The following is a 21812-nucleotide window of genomic DNA, read 5'->3' as shown; positions in this document are numbered from 1 at the left end:
AAGTTTTTTTTTTTTTTTTTAAAGCAGTCCATTTACGATTCACTCACCAGTGGGCTGAATACGGAGCTGAGTCTTGTCGCTCTGCTTGCGGGTCATAGCAAACCAGCTTCCATCTGGGTCCTGAATCCACTCAGCAGCCTGGCAGTAGAGCAGCCCCTGGTCGACTGGCTGCAGCTTGTGAATGGTCAGCCTGTAGGCTGTAGCGCCAGTTTTATCCAGCCTGAGGTCCCCCGCTGCCATTCTCTGCCGATACGGCCCCCCAGAGCGCAAAACGAAGTCTCTTGACAATGTGACTAACTCCTGAGGCGGGGCGGTTGGGTCCTCTGGGGACCTTAAGTACCAGCCTACTGACAAGTGAGTGTGCTGCACTGTGGTCCGAGACACCTCGCAGGTAAGCTGTAGCGTGTCGCCTTCCACTTTGGACAAAGTCTGGGCCGGAGCTGTTACTGTCAAAGAGTCAGCAATAACTGAAAAACAAACAGAAGAACAGGGGCAATTATTGCTTAGCGTGTATAATGGTAATTATTCTGCAATTACTCAATTTTAGAATAGCATCATCTGCTTCCTTCAAAAGAAAAAAAAAGACCTTAAACAATAGAAAGCTGATTAATAAGGAAAACCAAATACACTCAAAAAAGCATTTTGGGGGGTTTTCAGCTATTATACATGTGATAAAGTCCATTCCACTGTTAGCTATTAATTTTATGCGGTGTGAGAAAAGGTGTAAATGCAGCCTTGCTTTTTTTCCTGAGGTGACTGCCCTCCATTTCCTCTTCCATATATGACTTTCACATGTCACTGTGTGGTGATGGTATTTTCTCCATCTCACACAGACAGAATCCTCCAGAGACCCCTCTGGCACTTCTTTCAGACCGATTATATCCCATATGGCTGGCTACAGAAAACATAATAAAATGTCATCTTACAGTGTCTCACTAAACTTTTGGAACATTTGGATCACGCATAGTAAATATACAAAACAGCAAGACCGAAATTTACTGTAATAAATTCAGCCCAACCCCTTCTATCTACAATACAACTGAGAATAAAAAGGATGGGATCCAAGCCAGATGGTTGAGAACAGAAGAGATCAGAGAGAGGGGGGGTGCAAGGAAGCAGAAGATACATCAAAATGTGATAATTTCAGAAAGGAAGATGGAGTGACTCTACACACCAACAGAAATAAACATGTATAGCCTTAAAAAGGGAACCTGAAATAGCTAAAGAGGTATTTTTAGATAGGTACCAGAGCAAAACTTTATGTATGTGTGTCAGGAAGACTGAAATAGAGACAGCATTAGATCTGAGCTTCCAAAACTAAATGCATTACAGACAAGCAAAAACACCAAAAGGCAATAAGGTCAGTCATAGGGGGTGGGGGCGGATCACGCTAGAAATAAAGGTTACTGGACAAAATTTAATTGGGCAAATAATTCACACAGAGGATTCTGCGCTTTGCCATGCAGGGACTGTGACCACTTCTTAAAAGCCAGAAAATTGAAGTGCATTGTGTTTGGCTATTCACGCTCCTAAGGGAATGTCACTGTGAAGATTACAATTCAGCATGTTTGAGTCTGCCTCTGCACAGTAACTTGCTGTGTCTAAGTGTAGATGCATGGGGAAGAAAAGCTTTACTCTTGCATTATTTTTGAATGTATGCAAGTAGAGGCCACTGTGGTGATGTCTGTCATTTGATTTAAAAAAGAAAGAGATATCAGAGGGACAAAAGTGCATAGAACCAAAGAAGATTTTGAGAGAGACTCGATATATGGTTATCCAGAGTTTAACAAAGCACTCAAAGAAAAAGAAAACAATGAGATAGTAATGGCACAAAAATACAGTAAGTAATCAGGTGGGCCACAATCTAATAAGACACTGCCTCCTGAAATGGATTAAGTAAAGATGTATAAAAAGTCCAGACGAGAATAAACAGTTTCTGCATTTTTGTGTCTTACAAAAATACAGACAAGGTCTGACTCAAGGTAAATTGGAAGTTCACTAGAGGTCATATTGAGTGCTTGAAAAACCGCCTAGCAGCAAGGGATGCAAATGGGAGCCTTGGGCAGGAATAATAAAGCTATCCTGCTGATATATTTGTTTGTTTCTTGCAATAATAAAATAACTGACATGGGAATCTTACTGAGCCTGGATTAGTGTTTGTATTCAAATACTTTATTTGTAACAGTTTTAGAAACAGAGCAATTAGTGGTAATGATGGTAACTGCTGGGAAATAATTGTTAAATATTATCAGTTATGAACTTCAGCAGAATCACTCTGGTGTGATCTTATGGGACTCTTCTAAAATTTGTGTTGTTTGAATGATGGATTCTCAAAGATGAAATTAAAATATAAATTATATTATATAACCAACTCCAAATTATACATTTCGGAGTTGGTTAGTTAATTGGGACATCACTTTCACAATCCAGTGCAAGTTACTCCCCTAACATTAATAATATCTAATAATATTAATAATATATAATATCTCTTCTTTGCTCTGTAGTGTTTTTCAATACACGAAAGTTCTGCACTTCAAACACTGGTTGTAGCAAAGTCCTCTCACTCTGACACTCCTGTCAACAATGAGTGAACAGCAACCTCACATACAACACACCTACGCTACAACCTGGCATTGCCATAGCAACCCTCCCACATGGTGCTGAGGGCCTGTGAGAACAGTCATTAGTTACTATAACAACCGCACCCACCAACACAATCCTGAAACCGACTTGCATGCCTTCTGTAGACACACTAATGGACGGTGAAAGCAGTTAGCTGCTTCCTCCTGTCGGATGGCCCGTTTATTGTGGGCATATTTAATATTTTTGACCTCATCTCAAGGCGTCTGAGCCAATCAGAGCCCTACACCGGATATGTCGGGAGGACAGAACAAATCAGATAACACCAGCCAATCTCAGCCTTTCCAGCAGTCGGGCTGAAGTTGTAAATACACCGGGATCATCCAATAGTACCACTGACCTCAATCTGCAAAGGATTAGGAACAGCGTGAGATGGCATTCTCTGGCATACATGCAAAAAAAACCAAAAAAACAAAACGTGCATGCACACATGCGCACACACACTTCTGAGGACTTATTTTACCTGTTCTGTCCTTAATTGCAAACATTACAAGAGCCTTTAGAAATGAATCTAAGGACATTCTGTGTTTTTTTCTTGAAGATCACACAGCTCAGAAGCAGAATTTGTGAGTGTAGCCGAAGCCCAGCGCTTGGGCAAATAACTCGTTTTATTGAAGAAAAATATTGACTTCTTTTCACTTCAGAAGTTAAAGGCCTCAGTTGTTGTCTGAGCTGTTATAACATCAATACCCACACTTTTGGACCAGGCAAAGTATTTTCATCACAATGAACACAGGCACTGCAGTTCATTTAAGGGTGTCTAGTTTAGTTTTGTGATATTGTCTTTATTTTATTGATTTTTTAAATGTTTTGCCAACAGTAAAATAGTACTATCTCAGCTTTTGGGATAAATAACAGTATTTCTTTAAAAAAATGAAATAAAATACACATAAATATACATATACATACAAATACACACTACTATATCACCAGAAATTATTCAAATGTTTCCTTGAAAAAGAAAGAAAAGACTTGCAATAACAAAAATTACCATGTCATATTGTCCATGATAATACCATCATGATGTTTTGTGTGATAAAGAAAAAAACAAAACATGTTTTCTTCATGATATCAACAATATCAATGTTCCCTTGCGTGCACAGCACCAACAAAAGTCCAGACATGTCTGAGAACGAACCCAAAAAGGAAGCCACTTCAACAACCTCCAGCAAAGCACAAAACTTTGAACAAACTTTCATACAAACAGGAAAACTGTTCCTGAATATGGAAACAACAAACTGAAAGCAAAAATACACTGCCGAATACAACTAGGCTATGAAGGCACCCAAGCAGAAGATACTAGCAGCAGGTGATGTGTGACCCTGAAATTAAACAAGTGACTTAGACGAGTATTTCTGGAGCACTCGATAGTTATTGGTCCATACGACGGAAAGATGGATGGAAATTGCAGATGTGGTTGCATTGCACAAAAAGGATGGCTGGTTTAAACAAAAAAAAAAAAATCTGAACCAAGACATAGCCGCGTTAGAAAACACCTTTTAATTTCAATTTTATTATGTGACAATATTGTACAGCAACCTGCTACTGGCACCTTGTGGCAATAGTTTCACACTTCAAAATAGACAGTATGTTGTCAATGGCAGTAAAACGCATATAATTTTGTCTGTACTTACACAAGCTTATGCCGGTAAACTGCAATCACCAATAAAACAACCTTTTTCCCCCTGTATCTCTACAAATATCACTATTACAAGCTTCCCTGAAGTGTTGTGGTATAAATTTGGCTATGTTGTCCACCCCTATCTACCGATTAGTGGACAACCTGCTCTACCTCCTGAACCACATCCACCAATTTTGGCATCAAAGGAGAGTGGCACTGTTGAGGTTTCCCAGGCTGCTTTGCAGCCTTCAACTCTTCTGCAGTGTTAGGTGTTGGCAGCGCTCCATAGATTCACATGGGGTCAGGCAAGTGGGCTACCCCAATCAAGCACAGTAATAGTAAAAGTAATAACATGGTCAGCAAAAGATTTGGTAGCAGTTCTGGCACTGTGGGGTGGTGCTAGGTCCTGCTGAAAAAGAAAATTGCCATCTCCATGAAGTTTGTCAGGAGATGGAAGTATGATGTGCTCTAAAATTTCCTGGTAGATGGGTGGATCGACTTTGGACTTACAGCAGACCAGCTACTACCAACATCTGCAGGTGACCTCAAATCATTACAGATTGTGGAGAGACTTCACACTGAACTTCAAACAGACGGCATACTGTGCCTCTCCCCGCTTTCACCAGACTTTGGGACCGTGATTTGTAAAAGAAATGCTAAATTTACTTTCATCTAAGAGGACTTTGACCACTGAGCAACAGTCCAGCTCTATTTCTCCTTAGCCTGGATAAGATGCTTCTGATGTTATCTCTAGTTCAGGAGTGGCTTGATATAGAAATGTGACTTATGAGCTGCTGTGTTTCATATTGGATTAATACAAACACATGTAACACTCACATACTGAAATTTGAAATTTAAATATATTATAAATATTATAAATAAGAAAATATATTTTCAGATATTCATAAACTTTTTAAGAATTTCTCTTTTAACCCCGGTAAAACTACCAGAGATACAAGGCTGACATTGATGAGAGTGACTCATTTCAATTCATTATTAACATCAAAACATCAAAAATCACATTCAGTCATTTCTCAGCTGCAAAACACTCTGCATGTGTTCCCTGCAAATCAGCCTTTATTATCATAGGATGAATAAACATTTCAGTGGTTTGTGAAGAATTTCAGATACCCCCCACCCTCTGCAAAACATTGACGGAGACTGGATTTCCAAAAAATGCATTTTTCACCAGTGAATCAGGTAATCTTACATTTTGAGATGAAGGTTTTCATGTGTGGATGGTTTGCATTTCTTATCCTTTTTTTTTTTTTTTGACTGGCAGCGTAGCTGTCAATCCTCGATAAATCTTTAAAACTACGCTCTTCCTGCTTTACCTCATCTGCAATTTTTACTTTCATCTCCCTCCATTCCAGATCTTTTCCTACTCTTTCAGCTCTCTGATGTGAGTGACGGTTGTCATCCCCCAAGCTAGCCTTTTAAGTCCAGTCACATAGAGATAGAAGTGGGGGGTGACATGGGGACACACCACCATGGGGAAAAGGATTTCACAAAGATGACACATGGAAAAATAGATGATAATTTATTAAGCCTGATCTTTACATTTTAGGATGGATTTGGAAGTAACAGGACCAGAAAAAATATCTCACCGAAAGAAAGCACCAACAGCAAATCAAATAGCAGTGTTGTGCATTTGTTGCTGGGTCCCCCCCCCCCCCCTATATATTAGAGTTGTTGTGGATTGTAAAGATCCAACCATTCAGCACTCCATGCTGGAAGATACAGAAAAATCTTCAGTCCTCACAAAAGCAGGCCTGCTTTCTATTCAGCAAATAAAATAACTCCTGCATACACGCACAAAGATATCATTTTTAAATCATGGGTGCCAGTGTGTGACATCTTCAGCTTTTCTTTGAAGGCATTGTACAGAGTCATAAACGTTACAGAAACATGTTTGCATGATAAAATCTGGGTGGGAAAGTGAAGCGGTAGTACTTGTCCCACCCACATCATCATCATCAGTGTTGTGCTCCTAATCCCAGTGCCTTAAGTGTAGCTGGAAGATCAAACTGTGGTTCTAATGAACAGTTTCCATTCAGGATTGAATTACTGGCTAGTAATAAGGCCTGACTTACTGTTGTCATTACTGATTGCAAATAGTTGAGAAGATCAGCTGGTCACCCAGAGGTTGAGGGTTTTGGTTACAAGGTTACTGCCCAGGTCACCCGCTGCGCGGCAACCTGTCTCAGTCCGACTGACTGACTACAATCAGCCTAAAACAGATAATTGCCATCTAATTTATGAATGCAGACACACTGCCAACATGTTGCAATCAGTCGAGTCAGTCCGTGCCAATGAGCGCAACTGGTCTGCTCAATCAAATAACAAAACACCCAAATGTCAGTTATTAAGGTTTGTGGCAGGCAATTTACTGTAAATTGAACTAAATGTAACACCAAACAGCATGTACTTATTTTGCGGCCAATGCGTGTGTGATAGTTGCTGCTAAAAGTGTGTATTTATTTGGAATGAGAGGGGGAGATATTATCAGAAAGAGTGCGTAACTGGCACAGTTGGATAGCTCAAAGCTGTGAGTTCTGCCCCGTCATTCTTTACTCAGTGCTCACCTCTGAGCATTTAGAGCTGAACCGCACGTATTTCTGCTCCACAGTAATATTGGTATTTTATTGAAACATATCAGAACTGAGCTGAACTCCACAGAGCATTGACGGGAGAGAGGAAGAGAATCCCAGTGCAAGACAGATACAAGAATACATCCTGTTTTCTTCTTTAAAGTTAGTAGAGCGGGTTCCAGTGTTTTAGGCTCTTAGTCATATTTCTACACAGAGATCAGCACACAGTGAAAACATCTCTCTCTCTCTCTCGCGCTCTCTGTCTTTTACCTCCTTCGATAGGCGCTTTTACATAACATATGTCTGTCAAAATGCATTTATTAGCTGGATTGTGTTAGTGTGATTAGATTAGTCTCGGCACAATGTTCCCAGCATCACACTTTCCTCTTCAGACACTGAGTCAAATGCAGCAATACAAATATTTCAACATGCCAGAATCAAATCTCCTATCTTACTGATATTTTACTAATTTTGCCTTTACCATCTGTATTTAATTTGAAATAATGTCTAATTGCAACACACAATGTGTTGTCAGTTTAAAGAATTAATAAGTATAACACTACAGTAGATTTCTAAGAAAACAGTTTGATTTTTTATGCTTTCCTACAGCACAGCACATTATTTTTTTGTTTATTTTGTAAACAAACAAAAACTGTTTTACAGCATCATGGACCACGCGTTCCTGCTTTAAATGATGGTGAGATTAAGGTTGACCTTCTAACTCAAGAGTGTGGCTGTTCCTTTTTATCAGCCTATCGCAGTAGCTGGAGCATGCTGCCACGCCAACTGTTTATTCTTTTGTTAGTGCAAAACTGGCCCAATCTCAGAGTTGTGCCCTATGTGTGGATTTTGTGCAGTCCGCCGGTGTGAGTTCCCACAGACTCCACTATAAATCTGATGTAACTAGCAACAGACGGCAACAGATTTGCAATTCATCACAGTACATTATCACAAACAGATTGCATGCAATTACCAACTTGACCCCATTCATTTGAAAACTGGTTGTAGACCGACTCCATCTTATTGCTCTTCTGTTGCCATCTTAATGCCCCAAAGACGGTTTGAAGACGGCAACTGACTACAAGTGGTCTCAGATCTGGTCGTCATCTTTGGATTAACCTTTTCAAAAGTAAGGAGATCGTAAGGTGATTGCACACAGTCTCAATAATTTTGGTTGTGCCGTGGACACCAATTATCATTTTCCCTAGCATGACTATAGCTAAGCTGAAACTAATTATATAAACACACACCAAAATATATAAATGAATAAATGAAACAAACAAACAAACAAAAAACAAACCCCAAAAGCAAACAAAGTGTGATCATACATACCTTTGGCACTATATTGTATGTCAATCACAAGTGTACTGCAAGACGTAGCACTAGTGATGTTTAGACACAGCTGAAATGGTTACCACTTTTCAGTGGGTAAAAGCTTTAAGAGAGAGAGTGAGTGAGTGTGTGAGTGGATGTGTGTGCGTGCATGTGTTGCTGCAAAGCAAATGGCCATTTGGCAAAGCCAGTAGGGTAATTATTGTTAATTACTCTCTGAAACTAAGAGTACTGCTGAGAGGAAAACAAAGCAAGTGGGCGAGCCGCCGCTCCACTTCATGCAAGTCCAACCTCCTTGCTGAACAGACGTCACTTGCTGACCCAGTATGCCTGCTTGTGTTGCAGGCATACCGGGTCAGGAAGTTGGAGAAAGAGATATAAATACAGAAGCTGTGCCTACACCTGTCTTTCGTATTCCTATTACCCAACATCCTGCCCATTCACATCCTCCACTCCTTTGTTATTTTCTGTGGAGCTGTCGATGAGTCAGAAAGAGGGATGAAAAGGTTCAACTAAGAAAATGGGAGAGAGTAGATAAGAGAGTAAAGTGGGAGGAAAAAGAAAAACAGCAAGATGAAGACAAAGAAGAACATCGAGCAAAAAAGCAAAGACAAACAAAGGGACAATGCTCTTTTGCTTGATACAGCCAACCACATGGATCAGCATCAATCCTTTGTTATTTCACAGCAAGAAGTAAAAAAAATAAGCAAACAAAAAACAGGATAAACAAATTATTATTGTGTTTGTAGCCTATATTTAAATAGTGTACTTATCAATGCACAATTCAAGTGCACCAAAAATAAAACAAAATTTAAAACAAACAAACAAACAAAAACACACCGAGTGCACTCTCTCAGGAGACTAGAAAAAAAATCAAGCAAGTTCATGAAACACTGCACAACTAGCAAACTCTGATGAACTCAGGCCTACATATAGTCCCCAAGAGCCTGCACTGATAGTAAAGACACGATACAGAACAAAACAAGGAAGCAAGGGCAGAGAACGGATCAGGACTGGGAGGGAAAAAGAGACACACAAGAGCCCTTTTTATCCGAAAGGAGGGGGGAGCATGGGAGGAAAAAAGAAAGAAGAAGAAGACAGGAGTCAAAGCCTGTCATTTTGGGATCTGGGTCCACAGCAGGGGGCACATCCATAATACAACATAAGCTTCTGATCAGATGAGAGCTGTACCTAATTGAATCTTAGATATGGAGCAAGCTCCTTCCACCCATTCTGTTTTCTGTTTTTGCATATTCATGTGTTATACAACACAGGCCTACGATATCTTGTCCAAGGAAACTATTATGTTTCTGCGTTATACTTTTTTGTTCCATAAATTTTTTAAAGAACATTGTTTTACTAGTTTTTGTTCCATGTAAAATGTTAATTTAATAGTTTTCTGGAAATGTATTTCCTGTTCTGTTACTAGCATGGTCTGTTTTTGGTTTTCAGGTCATGTGGTGGCAACAGCTTAGAAAACCATCCAGTAGCAAAAGGTGTGTTGGCAAATTTAAGGGAAAAACTGAAGGAACAAGGGCTTTGCAAACTTTCCTAACCCAACAAAATTCCTTTATAAAAAAGTCAGTCTAAAAATATCTGTTTTAAAGTCTTTCAGAACTCCTTTGCCTCATCAGCATCAACATAAATTCAGGCATACAGATTAATGAGACTGGATTCCATATGTAAGGGTTAGAATTAGGGATTAGGGATGTGCTCAAGCTGTTACTACCCTGGCTTGAAGATGGAAGCGCAATGACTAGCTGCTTGATCTTTTCCCCAATTGTCTCCTATTAAAAAAGTGATACTTTTTCCTCAAAAACTGCTAAATCAATAATTGTTTTTTAAAAAAGAAAAAAGTAATTTGGGTCATCTATTAAGTGTTCTGCTGGTGATTTTGGAAATTATTTCTACCTTAATAAGATTTAAAGATTTGTGTCCTGTGACAGCTGTGACTGACAGGCTCATCTGCAGCTCACACAGACTTCTCAACTACATTTTGGGAGTTTCTATTTAAGGAAACAGAAACGTGCAGTACTGACTGTTTACATCACCCTGATGGTAACGTTAGCTCAGCACTCAACCACCTCCAACTTATTATCAGTAAACAGCAGAGAGAGCACCTAGAGGGTGTCCATATTGTTTCTGGGGACTTTAATAAGGCATGTTTGAAATCTGTTAAGTGTCCTACCAGGGGGACAGGACACTGGACCATGTGTAGAGCAACATCAAGCAGGCCTACACAGTGACAACCCTCCCCCATCTAGGACAATCTGACCGTCTCTCTTTGCTCCTCATCCCTGACTACATCCCCCTTAGGAAACAAACTCCTCCAAGCACCCAGGTCATTAAAACACTGCCTGATGATGCAGGAAGACATACATGAGGATGGTTTTTGTATACTACAGTGTTCAACACTATAATCCCAGACATTCTCACCACCAAACTGGACCACATTCAGACCCCCCCCCACATTTAGCTGCTCCTGGATCAGACTTCCTAACCAACTGGCCTCAGGCTACGTCCACACTAGCCCGGATAGATTTGAAAACGGCGCTTTCGTCTGAAAACGGCGTTTTCGTCTGAAAACGCTCCGCGTCCACACTAGCGTTTTCAGTCGTTTTCACAGAGTTGTGCGTCCACATTGAAACGACCGAAAACGCTTACGTTCCATTCCTGCACATGCACAAAAGCGAGTGAGAATGAAAGAATTTGAAGAAAAGCTATCTGGCTGTCAAAATTGAGAGCAATCAAAACAACTGCTGTATAATGCCCTCCGCTATCTTTGTTTAATTGGTCACATGACTGCATCACATGACTAAAATGCGTCATCATTTTAGAAAGTCTGCGTTTTCGAGCGTCCGCACTGCGACGGGACAGCTCCATTTTGAAATGTATGCGTTTTCGAGAGCGTTTCCAAAACGCTGCGTTTTTCCTTGAGGAAAACGCCGTCTCAGTGTGGACGGGAGGCCAAAACGGAGAGAACTTTTGAATCATCAAAGTGCTGTTTAAAAAGAAATGTATCAAACTTCTGTTAACTATCATTATATCCTCTGCAGATGAACGCATTGCATGTTCTGAGCTGAGTGTGCAGAAATAATATCATTCATATATTATAATGAATGCATTAACCATTGTTTATTATCACAGCTGACAAATTGCAGCCCTGTAGTGTAAACCACCTCATTTGGAAAAATTATTAAAGCAGACAACAAATTAGTCGATAATTTGCTTTTCAAATCGGGCACTATGAGTGGAATATCTCACACTATCTTGACCGATCAAAGAGGCCTCCGCACTGCGCTATTATATCACACCAAATCCAATCTTCTAAAAATGTGAAGAGAGATGAAATAGAAATCAGGGGGGTGAGCTGAGAGGGGTAAGAGGATATGAGAGATCTTACACATGCTGTTATGAGATTTTCAGTGAGGAGTCGATGCTCTACCGCTATTGGAACATCACTCTGGGTGGGTGTTTGAGCGTCGATGTGTGCCATACGCTGTAACACAAAGGTCACGGTGACCGAAAGGAAAAAGGCCTCTTCGTTTAATAAAGGGGTCTCTCAAGCATTCTTTTGTCTCTCTCTCTGCCATGAATGTCTGGGCTCTGCCCATTTTTTTCTCCTCACTTAAGTTTCATTCTAGCTACACACCAACACCTTCACTCTAAACCCAGCTCCCTTATGCCCCCTCCACCACACGATCTGGTGAGTTTCCTTTGTTAGACAAGTTGCTTGTCAGCACCTAATTATCACTTATTTTCTTTCTTTTTTTAGTTAACTTTCTCCTCCAGCTCATCTTTTTCATGCCTTCCTGCTTTAGAAAACAGGAAGGCATCTCGATCCCACTTTTATATTTTTTTTAATTAATTTTTTTAACATCACATAATACTCAGTTCCTTTTTTTAAATTCTTGTGTATTCTAAACTAGTTAATGAGTGGCATCCTCTCCGTATGACACTGTGCAAAAAGAAAAATCAGACATGGAGAAACAGAGCGAGGCCCCTGCAGCTATTTCAGCTCATTATACCTAAAGGTGGAAGGGACAGGCACATCAAAGATGGGCGGTCTCTCTCTCTCTCTCTCTACTTTCTCCCTGTCTTACAAACTCACCTAAACACACAGAACGTCAAGCCTGAGGGAACAGCTGCTCTCTGACACACATAGATGGGGATAAGCGACTGAGGTATTTCCCTCTGTGTGCCCAAACATTTCCTCCAGAGCTGTGACTCAGCAGTGATGGGTCACTGAATCATGCACAGCGCTAATGGACATGATGCTTATCAACATAAAAATTTAGAAGAAAATGTAAGTTCATATCAAAATTGAGCACTTCATACCATGAGTTGCTTTCCAAAAGCATGAATCTCCTGCCATCTGTGCAACAACCACAGGGGTTCTAATACCAAGAATTTGCAATACAAACGTCCACGGTCGCTTGTGAGTTGTAGTCTTCCCTTCTTGTAATAACCCTCTACCTACACCTCTGCCCCACCTGCTGCCTCCACATTGCTCCTCGAGTTGAGCTTCCATTACATGACTAATAGAGGAGTCAGGACATACACACCTTGTAAAAGTTAAGAGCAGCAATTCAGTGTATGAATGTTAACAGAGACAAATCAGGAGGAGGGTTATGCAACAGCTATGGCTAAAATGGAACAAATGGTAGCCAACTGCAGGAGCACAAGTTATCTGCTTTTTGTTGAAATAGATCACTTTTTGACTATGAGTCTCTTGCAATATTGTTGGTTAAACAGCATGTGTGTACATAAAATTTGAGTAATAGCATTTGAGAAATAGCAGTTAGCATCTATATGTATGTAATGATAAACTAATTAGCTATGTGCGAATAATGCTCATACTAGTTATCAATGTGAAGGCATGTGTGGTAAATCAGAAATCTCGAGTTCTCACTCAGAATTTTCATCTTGATCTCCCCCTTAAAGTCCAAATTCACACTGAAAAAGGTCACTCCGACCTCGCAGTTGAAGACGGCAGCAGTGAATGTAAACAGTTGGCCAATAAAACTGTCGAACTTGTAACGTGTACTACCACTGCTGTGGTGTGTGTCTAAATAAGGACAGAAATAAGAAGGTTCTATTTGTGAATGTGCTGCAGAAAAGTTTAGCGCCTGTGAGGGCTGAAAGACTCCCGTTTACTACTACAACTACCACTACTACTACTAAAACAGCATCCCTCCCAGCTCCAATTTCTAAGGTAAAAGGAACCACAGACAGTAGAAGAAAAACATCATCCACTGGTTTCTGAAGTCCCACTCTGAAACCTCTGTCAGTGCAGTTTCACAAAGAAAAAACAGATGTGAGGAGGAGGAGCGGGTCTCATTGTAAAACTGCTTGCTCGTTGGTTTTTATCAATTAAATTGTTGGCCTATATGTGCATGAATAATATAACAGATAAGGTACCTTTTTAAGGCAGTATGCCCAGGATTTACAAATCAGTTAGACATTTTCAATGATATAACCCAAAAATGAGTAAACAGGCCAATAAACTCAGCAGGAAATTGTTTACAGAGGTCAAGTCAGGAAGCTGTTTTCCCATAGACATCGGAAGTCTTTTTGCAGCCACAGCTATTGCCACCCGGAGGCTTTCAGATAGACTGCAGGTTTAAGACACTTACAGACTGTTTTTATTTTTTTTTGGGGGGGGGGGGGGGGGTTGGCTGGCTGGAAGCTGCATCCATGTTTTACGCTGTCTAAGGCTACGTTCACACTGCAGGCGAAAGCGCATCAAATCCGACTTTTTTGACCCTATGCGACCCGTATCCGATCATGGTATGACAGTGTGAATGGCACAAATCCGATATTTTCAAATCCGATCTGGGTCACTTTCGTATGTGGTTCTGAATCCGATACATATCCGATGTTTTAGAAAGCGACTGCTGTCTGAACGGTCATGTCGCATTAAATCCGTCTTTTACGTCACTGACACAAGACAGACGCCAATTATCAGCGCCGGAGAAGCGCCCGAGAAGACATCGCGAACGCCATCCCGCGTAGATGTCAGTGAAACTGTTGGGAAGACAACGTTGGAGAAACGTGAACATTTTATTTGTACTGTATAATCTGCAGATTCTGACAGAAATCTGCAACTATCCTTTGAAGCACCGCTCCTCTAAAACAGCAATAAGGATAATTATTAGGTTATATCTACATTATTATGTAAATAACAAAATAACTTAAAGCAAAAATTGGGAAACGTAAAGTCCGAAGTCTTTATATTAAGGGCCATCAGTCAAACAATATTGTTTGCTCTGGGTCTAAACAGCGCGTTGTGTGTGACATCTTCTTTTGCGCATGCGGGCCGCTTTGAGCGTTCACACTAGAGAGCGTTTGCTGTCGCATTTTATTTGTAGTGTGAACAAGCAGACAAAAAAATAGGATTTGATCAAAAAATCGGAATTGAGCATTAAGACCTGCAGTGTGAACGTAGCCTAAGAAAGGAACACAGCACTGGTAGTCTGGTGAAAGCTGTGGTATTTAAAAGATTTCTCAGGTAAGAACTGAACTGGAAATATAACCACAATATAATGTATGAATAACAATATAAATAATAATGAGAATTATGGAGTTAAACTTACAATCCAGCAATGATCAAGTGATTATGCCTGGGGTAAAAAGATTTTTTTTTTAAATTTATTTTGATCTTTTTAATGAACTGAAACTGTGGCCTTAAAAAATCCAAGCACCCCAACCCAACTGTGAGCCCTCTTTCAAAGACACTTAGATCTTTTCCTCAGAACCAACAAGGCATGCTCGGGATTATTATACGTGCCACAGAGCATGAATTAATGTTAACTGCTTAATTGTACCATGTGGGCTCCTGTGTGGAATCATCTGTGTTCATTGTCTTTCTCTGCTCATTTATTTAATTTCTTTCTTCAGTTTTGTCTGGTATAAATTCACCGGTGTATCTCGCTAGTTTGCTTTTATGAGCTTTATGTGAATTTGTTCACTTTCTTGAGCTGTAGAGCACGGGTATAGAGGGAGTGGAATAACAAAAGGAGAAAGTGGGAGAAGAAAAGAAAGACGGGCAGTGAGTGAAGGAGTGGGCTTTGTTATTGTGGCGGGAGAATGGTGACGTAGAGTTAAAAAGCTGAATTTTGCGATAAGAAAGGGATCCACGGTGAGACGAAGCTTTCAAATATGAAACGGTGTTTACACAAAGGCAGAAGAGGGGGATTTAAGACTAACTAAGATGCACAGGAACATGCACGGGCACACGAGCGCATACATATGCACAAAATATGACACTACCTCTTACTGAGGACCAGCCAGGAAATGAGCCTGAGTGAGTGAGTATGGAAGATGGAGAGTAAGCAAGAGATTAAAAGGCAAGGCGTGAGAGGAGGGGTAGTCTGAAGAGGGGTGGGAGTATGAAAGACAAATCTTCCTAAGAGCGTTTGAGAAGAGCTGTGTGCAAAGCTATCGTTGACTGAAATCCTTTAGAGCATCAAAGATTTACTCATCATGCCTAAACACATGAAATATTCCTTCTACCCCACCCTTCCCGATTCGTTATCAACCTCCTCTTTTTCCCCCCTGCTTTCTCCGTGTTTCTCTTCTTCATCAGCTAAAGACCAACTTTATATGTCTTTCCATCTGTCATACGCTTCCTTTAATATCTTCCATCTGGCCATGTATTCAAATAACATGAATTACAGCAAACACTCTGCACCCAGAAAACGAGAAATATAAACAGACACCACCCCAGTGAGGGTTTGTTAGTTTTTATCCGTTGCTACTGTCCTGAAGGTTGTTAGCACATGTGCAGGCTTTGCTCTGACGGCCAATAACATCCCAGAGTTAAGCGCACTTCTACACACAAACACAGATGCTGCCATGCAATACTCTGTCTACCTACAGGCACACATGAGTGCACCCGGGCAAAGGAATACAACATGCGCAATTATTCACGCACCTTTTCCTCTTGCACACTACAAGCGGCTTTCATCAAGCATATTATGATTGCAATATTACTGGAGGTGGAAGTATTAAAACTAATAGGCTCCATCCCTGTCCTGCTCTAGCTGCCTTTTCTACTCCTGCCTTACAGGAGCTCCCACCATTTTCCTTCATCGTCACTCCAGCCCCAGATGGTAAAGCACTGTGACCAATTAAAGACTTCCCTGAGGATAGAACCAGTTATAGCCCCAGCCATCTGACCATTTCTGTTTTCTAGTGTGTGTATGTGCATGTATAAGCCTCGCAAGAGATATCAGTGCTTTTTAATCAGACTACAAAGCCTTGTTTTTTGGCCAGTTCCATACTCCCTCTCACTTAAAAAGCATATACTGGCATACAAGTCCAGGAATAGTCATCTAGAGCCTTTGCTTTGTGCATAAGCATGCAGTGACAAAGGCTCCTGTATTACCACATTGAATCAAGCTAAAGACAGAGTCAGGGTCTATTACTGGTGAAAAGTCTTAGCAACTGTACATGTGTTGTGTTACCATTTCAGAAATGGCATCACTGAAGGAGATGGGTGACAAAGGGAGGTGGGCAGTGCTCAATCACTAGGCACCCATCCAGCAGGGCAGCAGATGAGGGAGCAACTGTCTGTATGAGCTGCCAGCACTGAGGGAAATTAGGCATGTGGCAGCCCTGCCCCTCTCGCTCTCTCTCACCCACATGCAACACACCCACACGCTCACACCCACTTCTTTCCGCACACATCCCAAGGTGGCCACCCAGGCACCGGGGCACAGGTGGCAGCATATGTTTGTCGTCTGCTCTGAGGTCAACTGAGAGGAGAAACCGACTGCCTCTGTCTGTTCATGTGTGAAGCGTCAGTCCGTACTTACAAAAGCTTTTAGATACTTGCAAGTGTGTGTGTGTGTGTGTGTGTGTGTGTGTGTGTGTGTACACATTGTTAGAATCTGTACAGCAGATTTAAGATAGTGTTTTGTCCCCGAGTTGGAATTTGAAGGCAATGAGCTTGCTTGCCTCGGTGCTGCTTCACTAAATTGAGTTAAGCCTCCCGGGCTTCTCTACTTTTATTTTTCACTTCTACACCAGCACTTAAAAAATAGCCCATGGCATTCATCCTACACTCAAATCCACTACATCAGACATTTTAACTAAATCTCTGTTTCCCATTGCAAATAATGAGGCCGTGATTAGCATGCTAATGAGGTGGGTGTGATTCTAATCTTTAAACCGGTATCCATGAAGTCCCCATCTCCTTTAGCTGTTTTTTGCATATGCCTGTCAATAAGGACTGCTAACAATATACAGAACTATAAACAACAGGGTTACCCATGAAAACTTAAAGTAGTGCAACATCCCTGTCAACTTGCTCTGTGCAGATAACATTGTTAGAGCCTTTTAATTAAGTTGTTACTTAACATAATCTACAGCTTCTTATCCTGCGTGGTCTTTCTTCCACATGCTTGATGCTATGTATGAGCCATCAGCATGGAGGCCCAGTCACGTGAAGTGTAGCTTCTGTGCTTGCTACTACAGCCAGTTGTGCTGCACAAATGGTAAGATCGTTGCCAAAGATTAGTTGGCAGAGCACGAAAAATTTGTATGGGTGGAGTAAAGAGTAACTCAACAATGCCACTATTCTACCATTGCACACACAGGACACGTTATGTCTTTTACAGTTGTGTAAGTGTTATGCCCTGCCACATGGCAGGCCGTAAATGCCAGTATTTGTGTATGCTCTTGTACATAAAATAATGTGTAAATACATTCGGATGGTGGTGTGCGTCCATATTAAAAGGGGTTATCAGATACTGAAGTGAGAAAGTCCCCCCCTTTATTCTCAGATGAGGCTTCCAACCAACCGCCAACTGTAAACAATGGAGCAGAAGCATCCTGGAACGCACTCAGAACCGTGTGACTGCTCGAGGATATTACACTAGAAGTTCCACTCTTTACCAACACATTTTAACAACGTGAATACAACCACTCATTAGCAAATTCATTCACATCCATATTCATGGTGAATTCATATTCAAACGGTGGCTGTGCTCCGTTAATCTCACAGAGGAGGCAGCAGGCCCCTGAGGGTTAGCGCTTAGCTAAGCTAATCAAATCAACCAGAGGAACGGTGGAGTATCTTGAGCCCATTACATAAACATTAATACACACAAATGCATGTGCATCCACGTGCACATGCATTTGTGTGCATACAAATATGCATTTTGTAGTTTTCTAATTTGTTGACACACGAAATCCTTTCTCATCTGCCAAACTCAGTGGTGTAGGGCAATGAACTAAATGCAGAGCACCACTGACATCGTTAATATTTTTGTAAGTGTTACAGTCAAAATCTGCAAGGCAGTGAATGTCTCAAAATGTGTCTGTAGGCAATGATGGTTTTCAGCTTTGTAACACCAATAGCTGGCCCATCTTGCACCTTAGTAGTTTTCACAGGTACAGCAAGTCCCTTACAAGATCCAGGACCTGATTTGGTCCAAATCTTACTCACTGTAATAGGGTAGAGCGGTGTGAACTGAGCCCAGCTATCATAATGTTCCCAATATAAAATTGCTGTTTCAAACTTTGAGTACAGAAAACATGATTGTATTTTTAAAACAACTATTCTCTTCTTATTTGTTTGTTTAACGCTATTTTGGGTCAGGGTTGTTATCCTGTTTACTTAGACCGTACCAATTTTAGATCCCTTCTTTAAAAATAATGTTATGGAAGTCAGGTTCCAGTGTTTGATCCGCTTGCATTTGAGTCTAAAATGTTGGAACTGTTAGTATCTGCAACCTCATTAGTTTGGTCTTCTGTGACTTTGGCAATGTACACAATTAATTTGTCCGATATCCAAACTGCTTTCTAACTGAACGCGTCTATTCAGTGTTTCAAAGTCACTCGAGTGTCAGACAGTTGGCAGGACCTAAGAGGCATCTTAGAGCGGTACCTAGTGTCAGAAAGACATATGTGATCTTGACTGTTTTGGGAAAGGTCTGAAGATAAATTTAAAATGTAGTTGCTTAACTGCCAGTTTTAAAGAGCCATAGATTGGTAGGAAAATATAATTTCTGAATCATTTTTATCTACCCACTATTGTATGTACATGTGCAAACTGTGTAAAGTCCGACTTGTCATACATGACTACAGAGAATCAAGGTATCCTATTCAGCACTATTATACTCAGTGCTACATGTTCTATTCAGTGGTTGTATTGTCTAACACGATGATCCACCGGGTTGTTAAAGCCCTCTTCACTGATGTTCAGTGGAAAGCGTGTGCTCCAATGGGAGCACTACAGCACCATCCCTCTCAGACTCAATTATGGGTGCGACATCTGTCCTGACTGACAGCTCACTACAGTGTGTGACTGTGGCTGTGTTTGTGTTTCCAGTGTGCATACATAAATGTGTCTGCGTATGGTGGGTAAGAGTGGCAGTAATGTTATCGAGCAGGAAACCCCGTCCGCTAAAGTGGATGAGATGTGCAAGAAATTGCAAGCCAGCCACAGTGATAAAATCTCTTTCCATCTGGAGTCCTGCCTGGTCGGCAGCTTAGAGCCAGTTTGTGCATGCATGCGCACACATACACACATTTCTCTGTTTCTGAACACACTTAGTCATAATGCATTGCCTAGCTCCTTTCCCTTTAACTTTTTAGCCAAATCTTTGACAACCTTTGCATTAGCCTGAAAACCAAATTTAACCCGCCAAAAAAGCCATTTGAAGGTCACAAAAGGAATGCCTTCACTGTGTTGGTTCACTCACACAAAGACCGGAAGATCTGTATAAGTGCAAGAGGCGTGCACAAATGGAAGAAAAGGAAATCTAATTATAAAAAGAAACAGAGGGCTGTTAAGGCAAATCTGAGGGGAAGCAAAGAAATTTAGGTGTCACTGCAAGGAGAGACAAAAGAGATAAAAAGCTCCAGTCACATTCAGGCCTGTGCTCCCGATCAATACCAAGAGACACAGAGAAACAGCTTCCCCTGTCTATTCATCTTCTCTTTCTCTCCCCTACTCGCCCCTTTCCCCCGACAGGCAAACATTTTACTCTTCTTTTTTATTTTCGACATAGGGCTTCATCTTCCAGTCTTCCCTTAAAAAAAGAAAAGAAAAAGAAATTCCTCCCTTCATATTTTTCATCCCATTTTTCCTCATCAGCCTTTATTCAATCGCGGATTCCCTCCACAATCTTGCGCTTCAGTCACCCTTACGGCTTTCTCCAGTGATAAAGCTCAGTGAACAGCTGTATTGACAAAACCATATACCTGCATGACAAACATGGGCTGGGGGGGCTGAAGTCTGGAGTAGGAATTGACTCTGTAGATTGATGGAGCGAGCGGGATTCAGATGGGGAGACAGCAGAGAACAGAAAAACAGGAGAGGAGGGAGGGTGTCTTTGTACGAAAGATAGTGAGATGACATTTTCCTGTTCTGTCTATCCCATTAAGTGAAGCAGGGGAGTGCAGCTTGGCAGCATTGAATCCTCTGCGAACAGAAAGGCAGGGGAAATGCACAAATCAGACACGTGCACAGTGCTGAGCTCAGCAGAGGCATGATCCCGCCACTCTCATTGGGAACGTATGTTTTTAGCAGTGCACAGTCTCAGCAATGCTTCGAAAAATCCACACTCCTCTTTTCCCCTTTCCCTACACAGAAAAGATAACTGCATTATGACCTTTGTTGGGCATCACTTCACTACATAAGCACATTTTTTATTACCAGGTCAACAAAGGGGAAGAAGTAATCCCCTTCAGAAACTACATGCACTGCAATGGACATAACATGTTTTTTTGCAGATTGGTTTAATCTGCAAACCAATAATTGCATAAATTCATTATTTGGACTGTGCCTGGATCACTGCTCACTAACTATTAATTCTAATACAATGGTACTTGTCACTGGGAAACATCAGGAAGCAAAGTTAATCATATTTAAAGAGGAATTGTAAAGGACATTAAAGGGACAAATGGTTACAGCTAGAAAAGTAGGTCAAAACATCTCCAAACAGCAGGTCAGAAGGAGACCTACAACATCACAAACTGCTAAAAGCACAATGTGGCTGTGAGAGAAAAAGATTGCAAAGCATGCAGAAGACTGCAGACTGCTGGAAGTGACAGTTAATGAGCGCAAGACTGATCAGAGTACCCGTGGTGACCCGTCCACTCCTAGAATGTGTACAATGGCAGACATGCATCTGAAGGGGACCATCTGCTGCTACTGCCTTGGCATTTGATATCACAGGGCGCCTTCAGAAGTGTCTTGAAGTCCATACTGTGACAGATCAGCTGTTTATTGTGGCTGGTCGGTGTACAGGGAATGAAGATTAATAGAAACAGGCTAACAGACATGTAATGATAACCGACATTCACCTGTGCTTTGCACCACGCTAAAATAGCCTCGAAGGAAACTCAACAATGTAGGAAAAACATCAAATACACACACAGGTAACTTTAAGCTGGGAAAATAAAAAATGAGCCTGCAACATACGCACAAAGATAGTAAAGAGAATACAAGTGTTCAGCATCCTATGAACTCACTTACACAGATGCAATGTTGGCAGTCTTTTTTTTTAAATATTTGTTCAGTCATGGTTTAACTTATAAAGTGATTCATTTTGCTTTAAAATACTGGTTGACTGTTTTTTAATAATGTTCATTTTTATGCCAGAGAACAGAATATG

The 21812-nt window shown here is 41.0% G+C and overlaps 1 protein-coding gene across 1 annotated transcript in view; it reads right to left on the bottom strand.

Annotated features, from left to right (window-relative positions):
• igsf3 (immunoglobulin superfamily, member 3) overlaps nucleotides 1-21812 on the bottom strand; it is a 76326-nt gene that overhangs the window by 29473 nt on the left and 25041 nt on the right. Inside the window, exon 3 of the mRNA XM_063498552.1 lies at nucleotides 48-467. Within this exon, the coding sequence (XP_063354622.1) occupies nucleotides 48-467 (420 nt within the window). The remainder of the gene's footprint in view (nucleotides 1-47; nucleotides 468-21812) is intronic.

Source organism: Pelmatolapia mariae, linkage group LG16_19, assembly GCF_036321145.2.
Source record: "Pelmatolapia mariae isolate MD_Pm_ZW linkage group LG16_19, Pm_UMD_F_2, whole genome shotgun sequence".
NCBI classification, from domain to species: Eukaryota; Metazoa; Chordata; class Actinopteri; order Cichliformes; family Cichlidae; genus Pelmatolapia; species Pelmatolapia mariae.
Note: the sequence above shows the minus strand (reverse complement) of the source record. Positions and strands in the feature narration are given on the sequence as shown.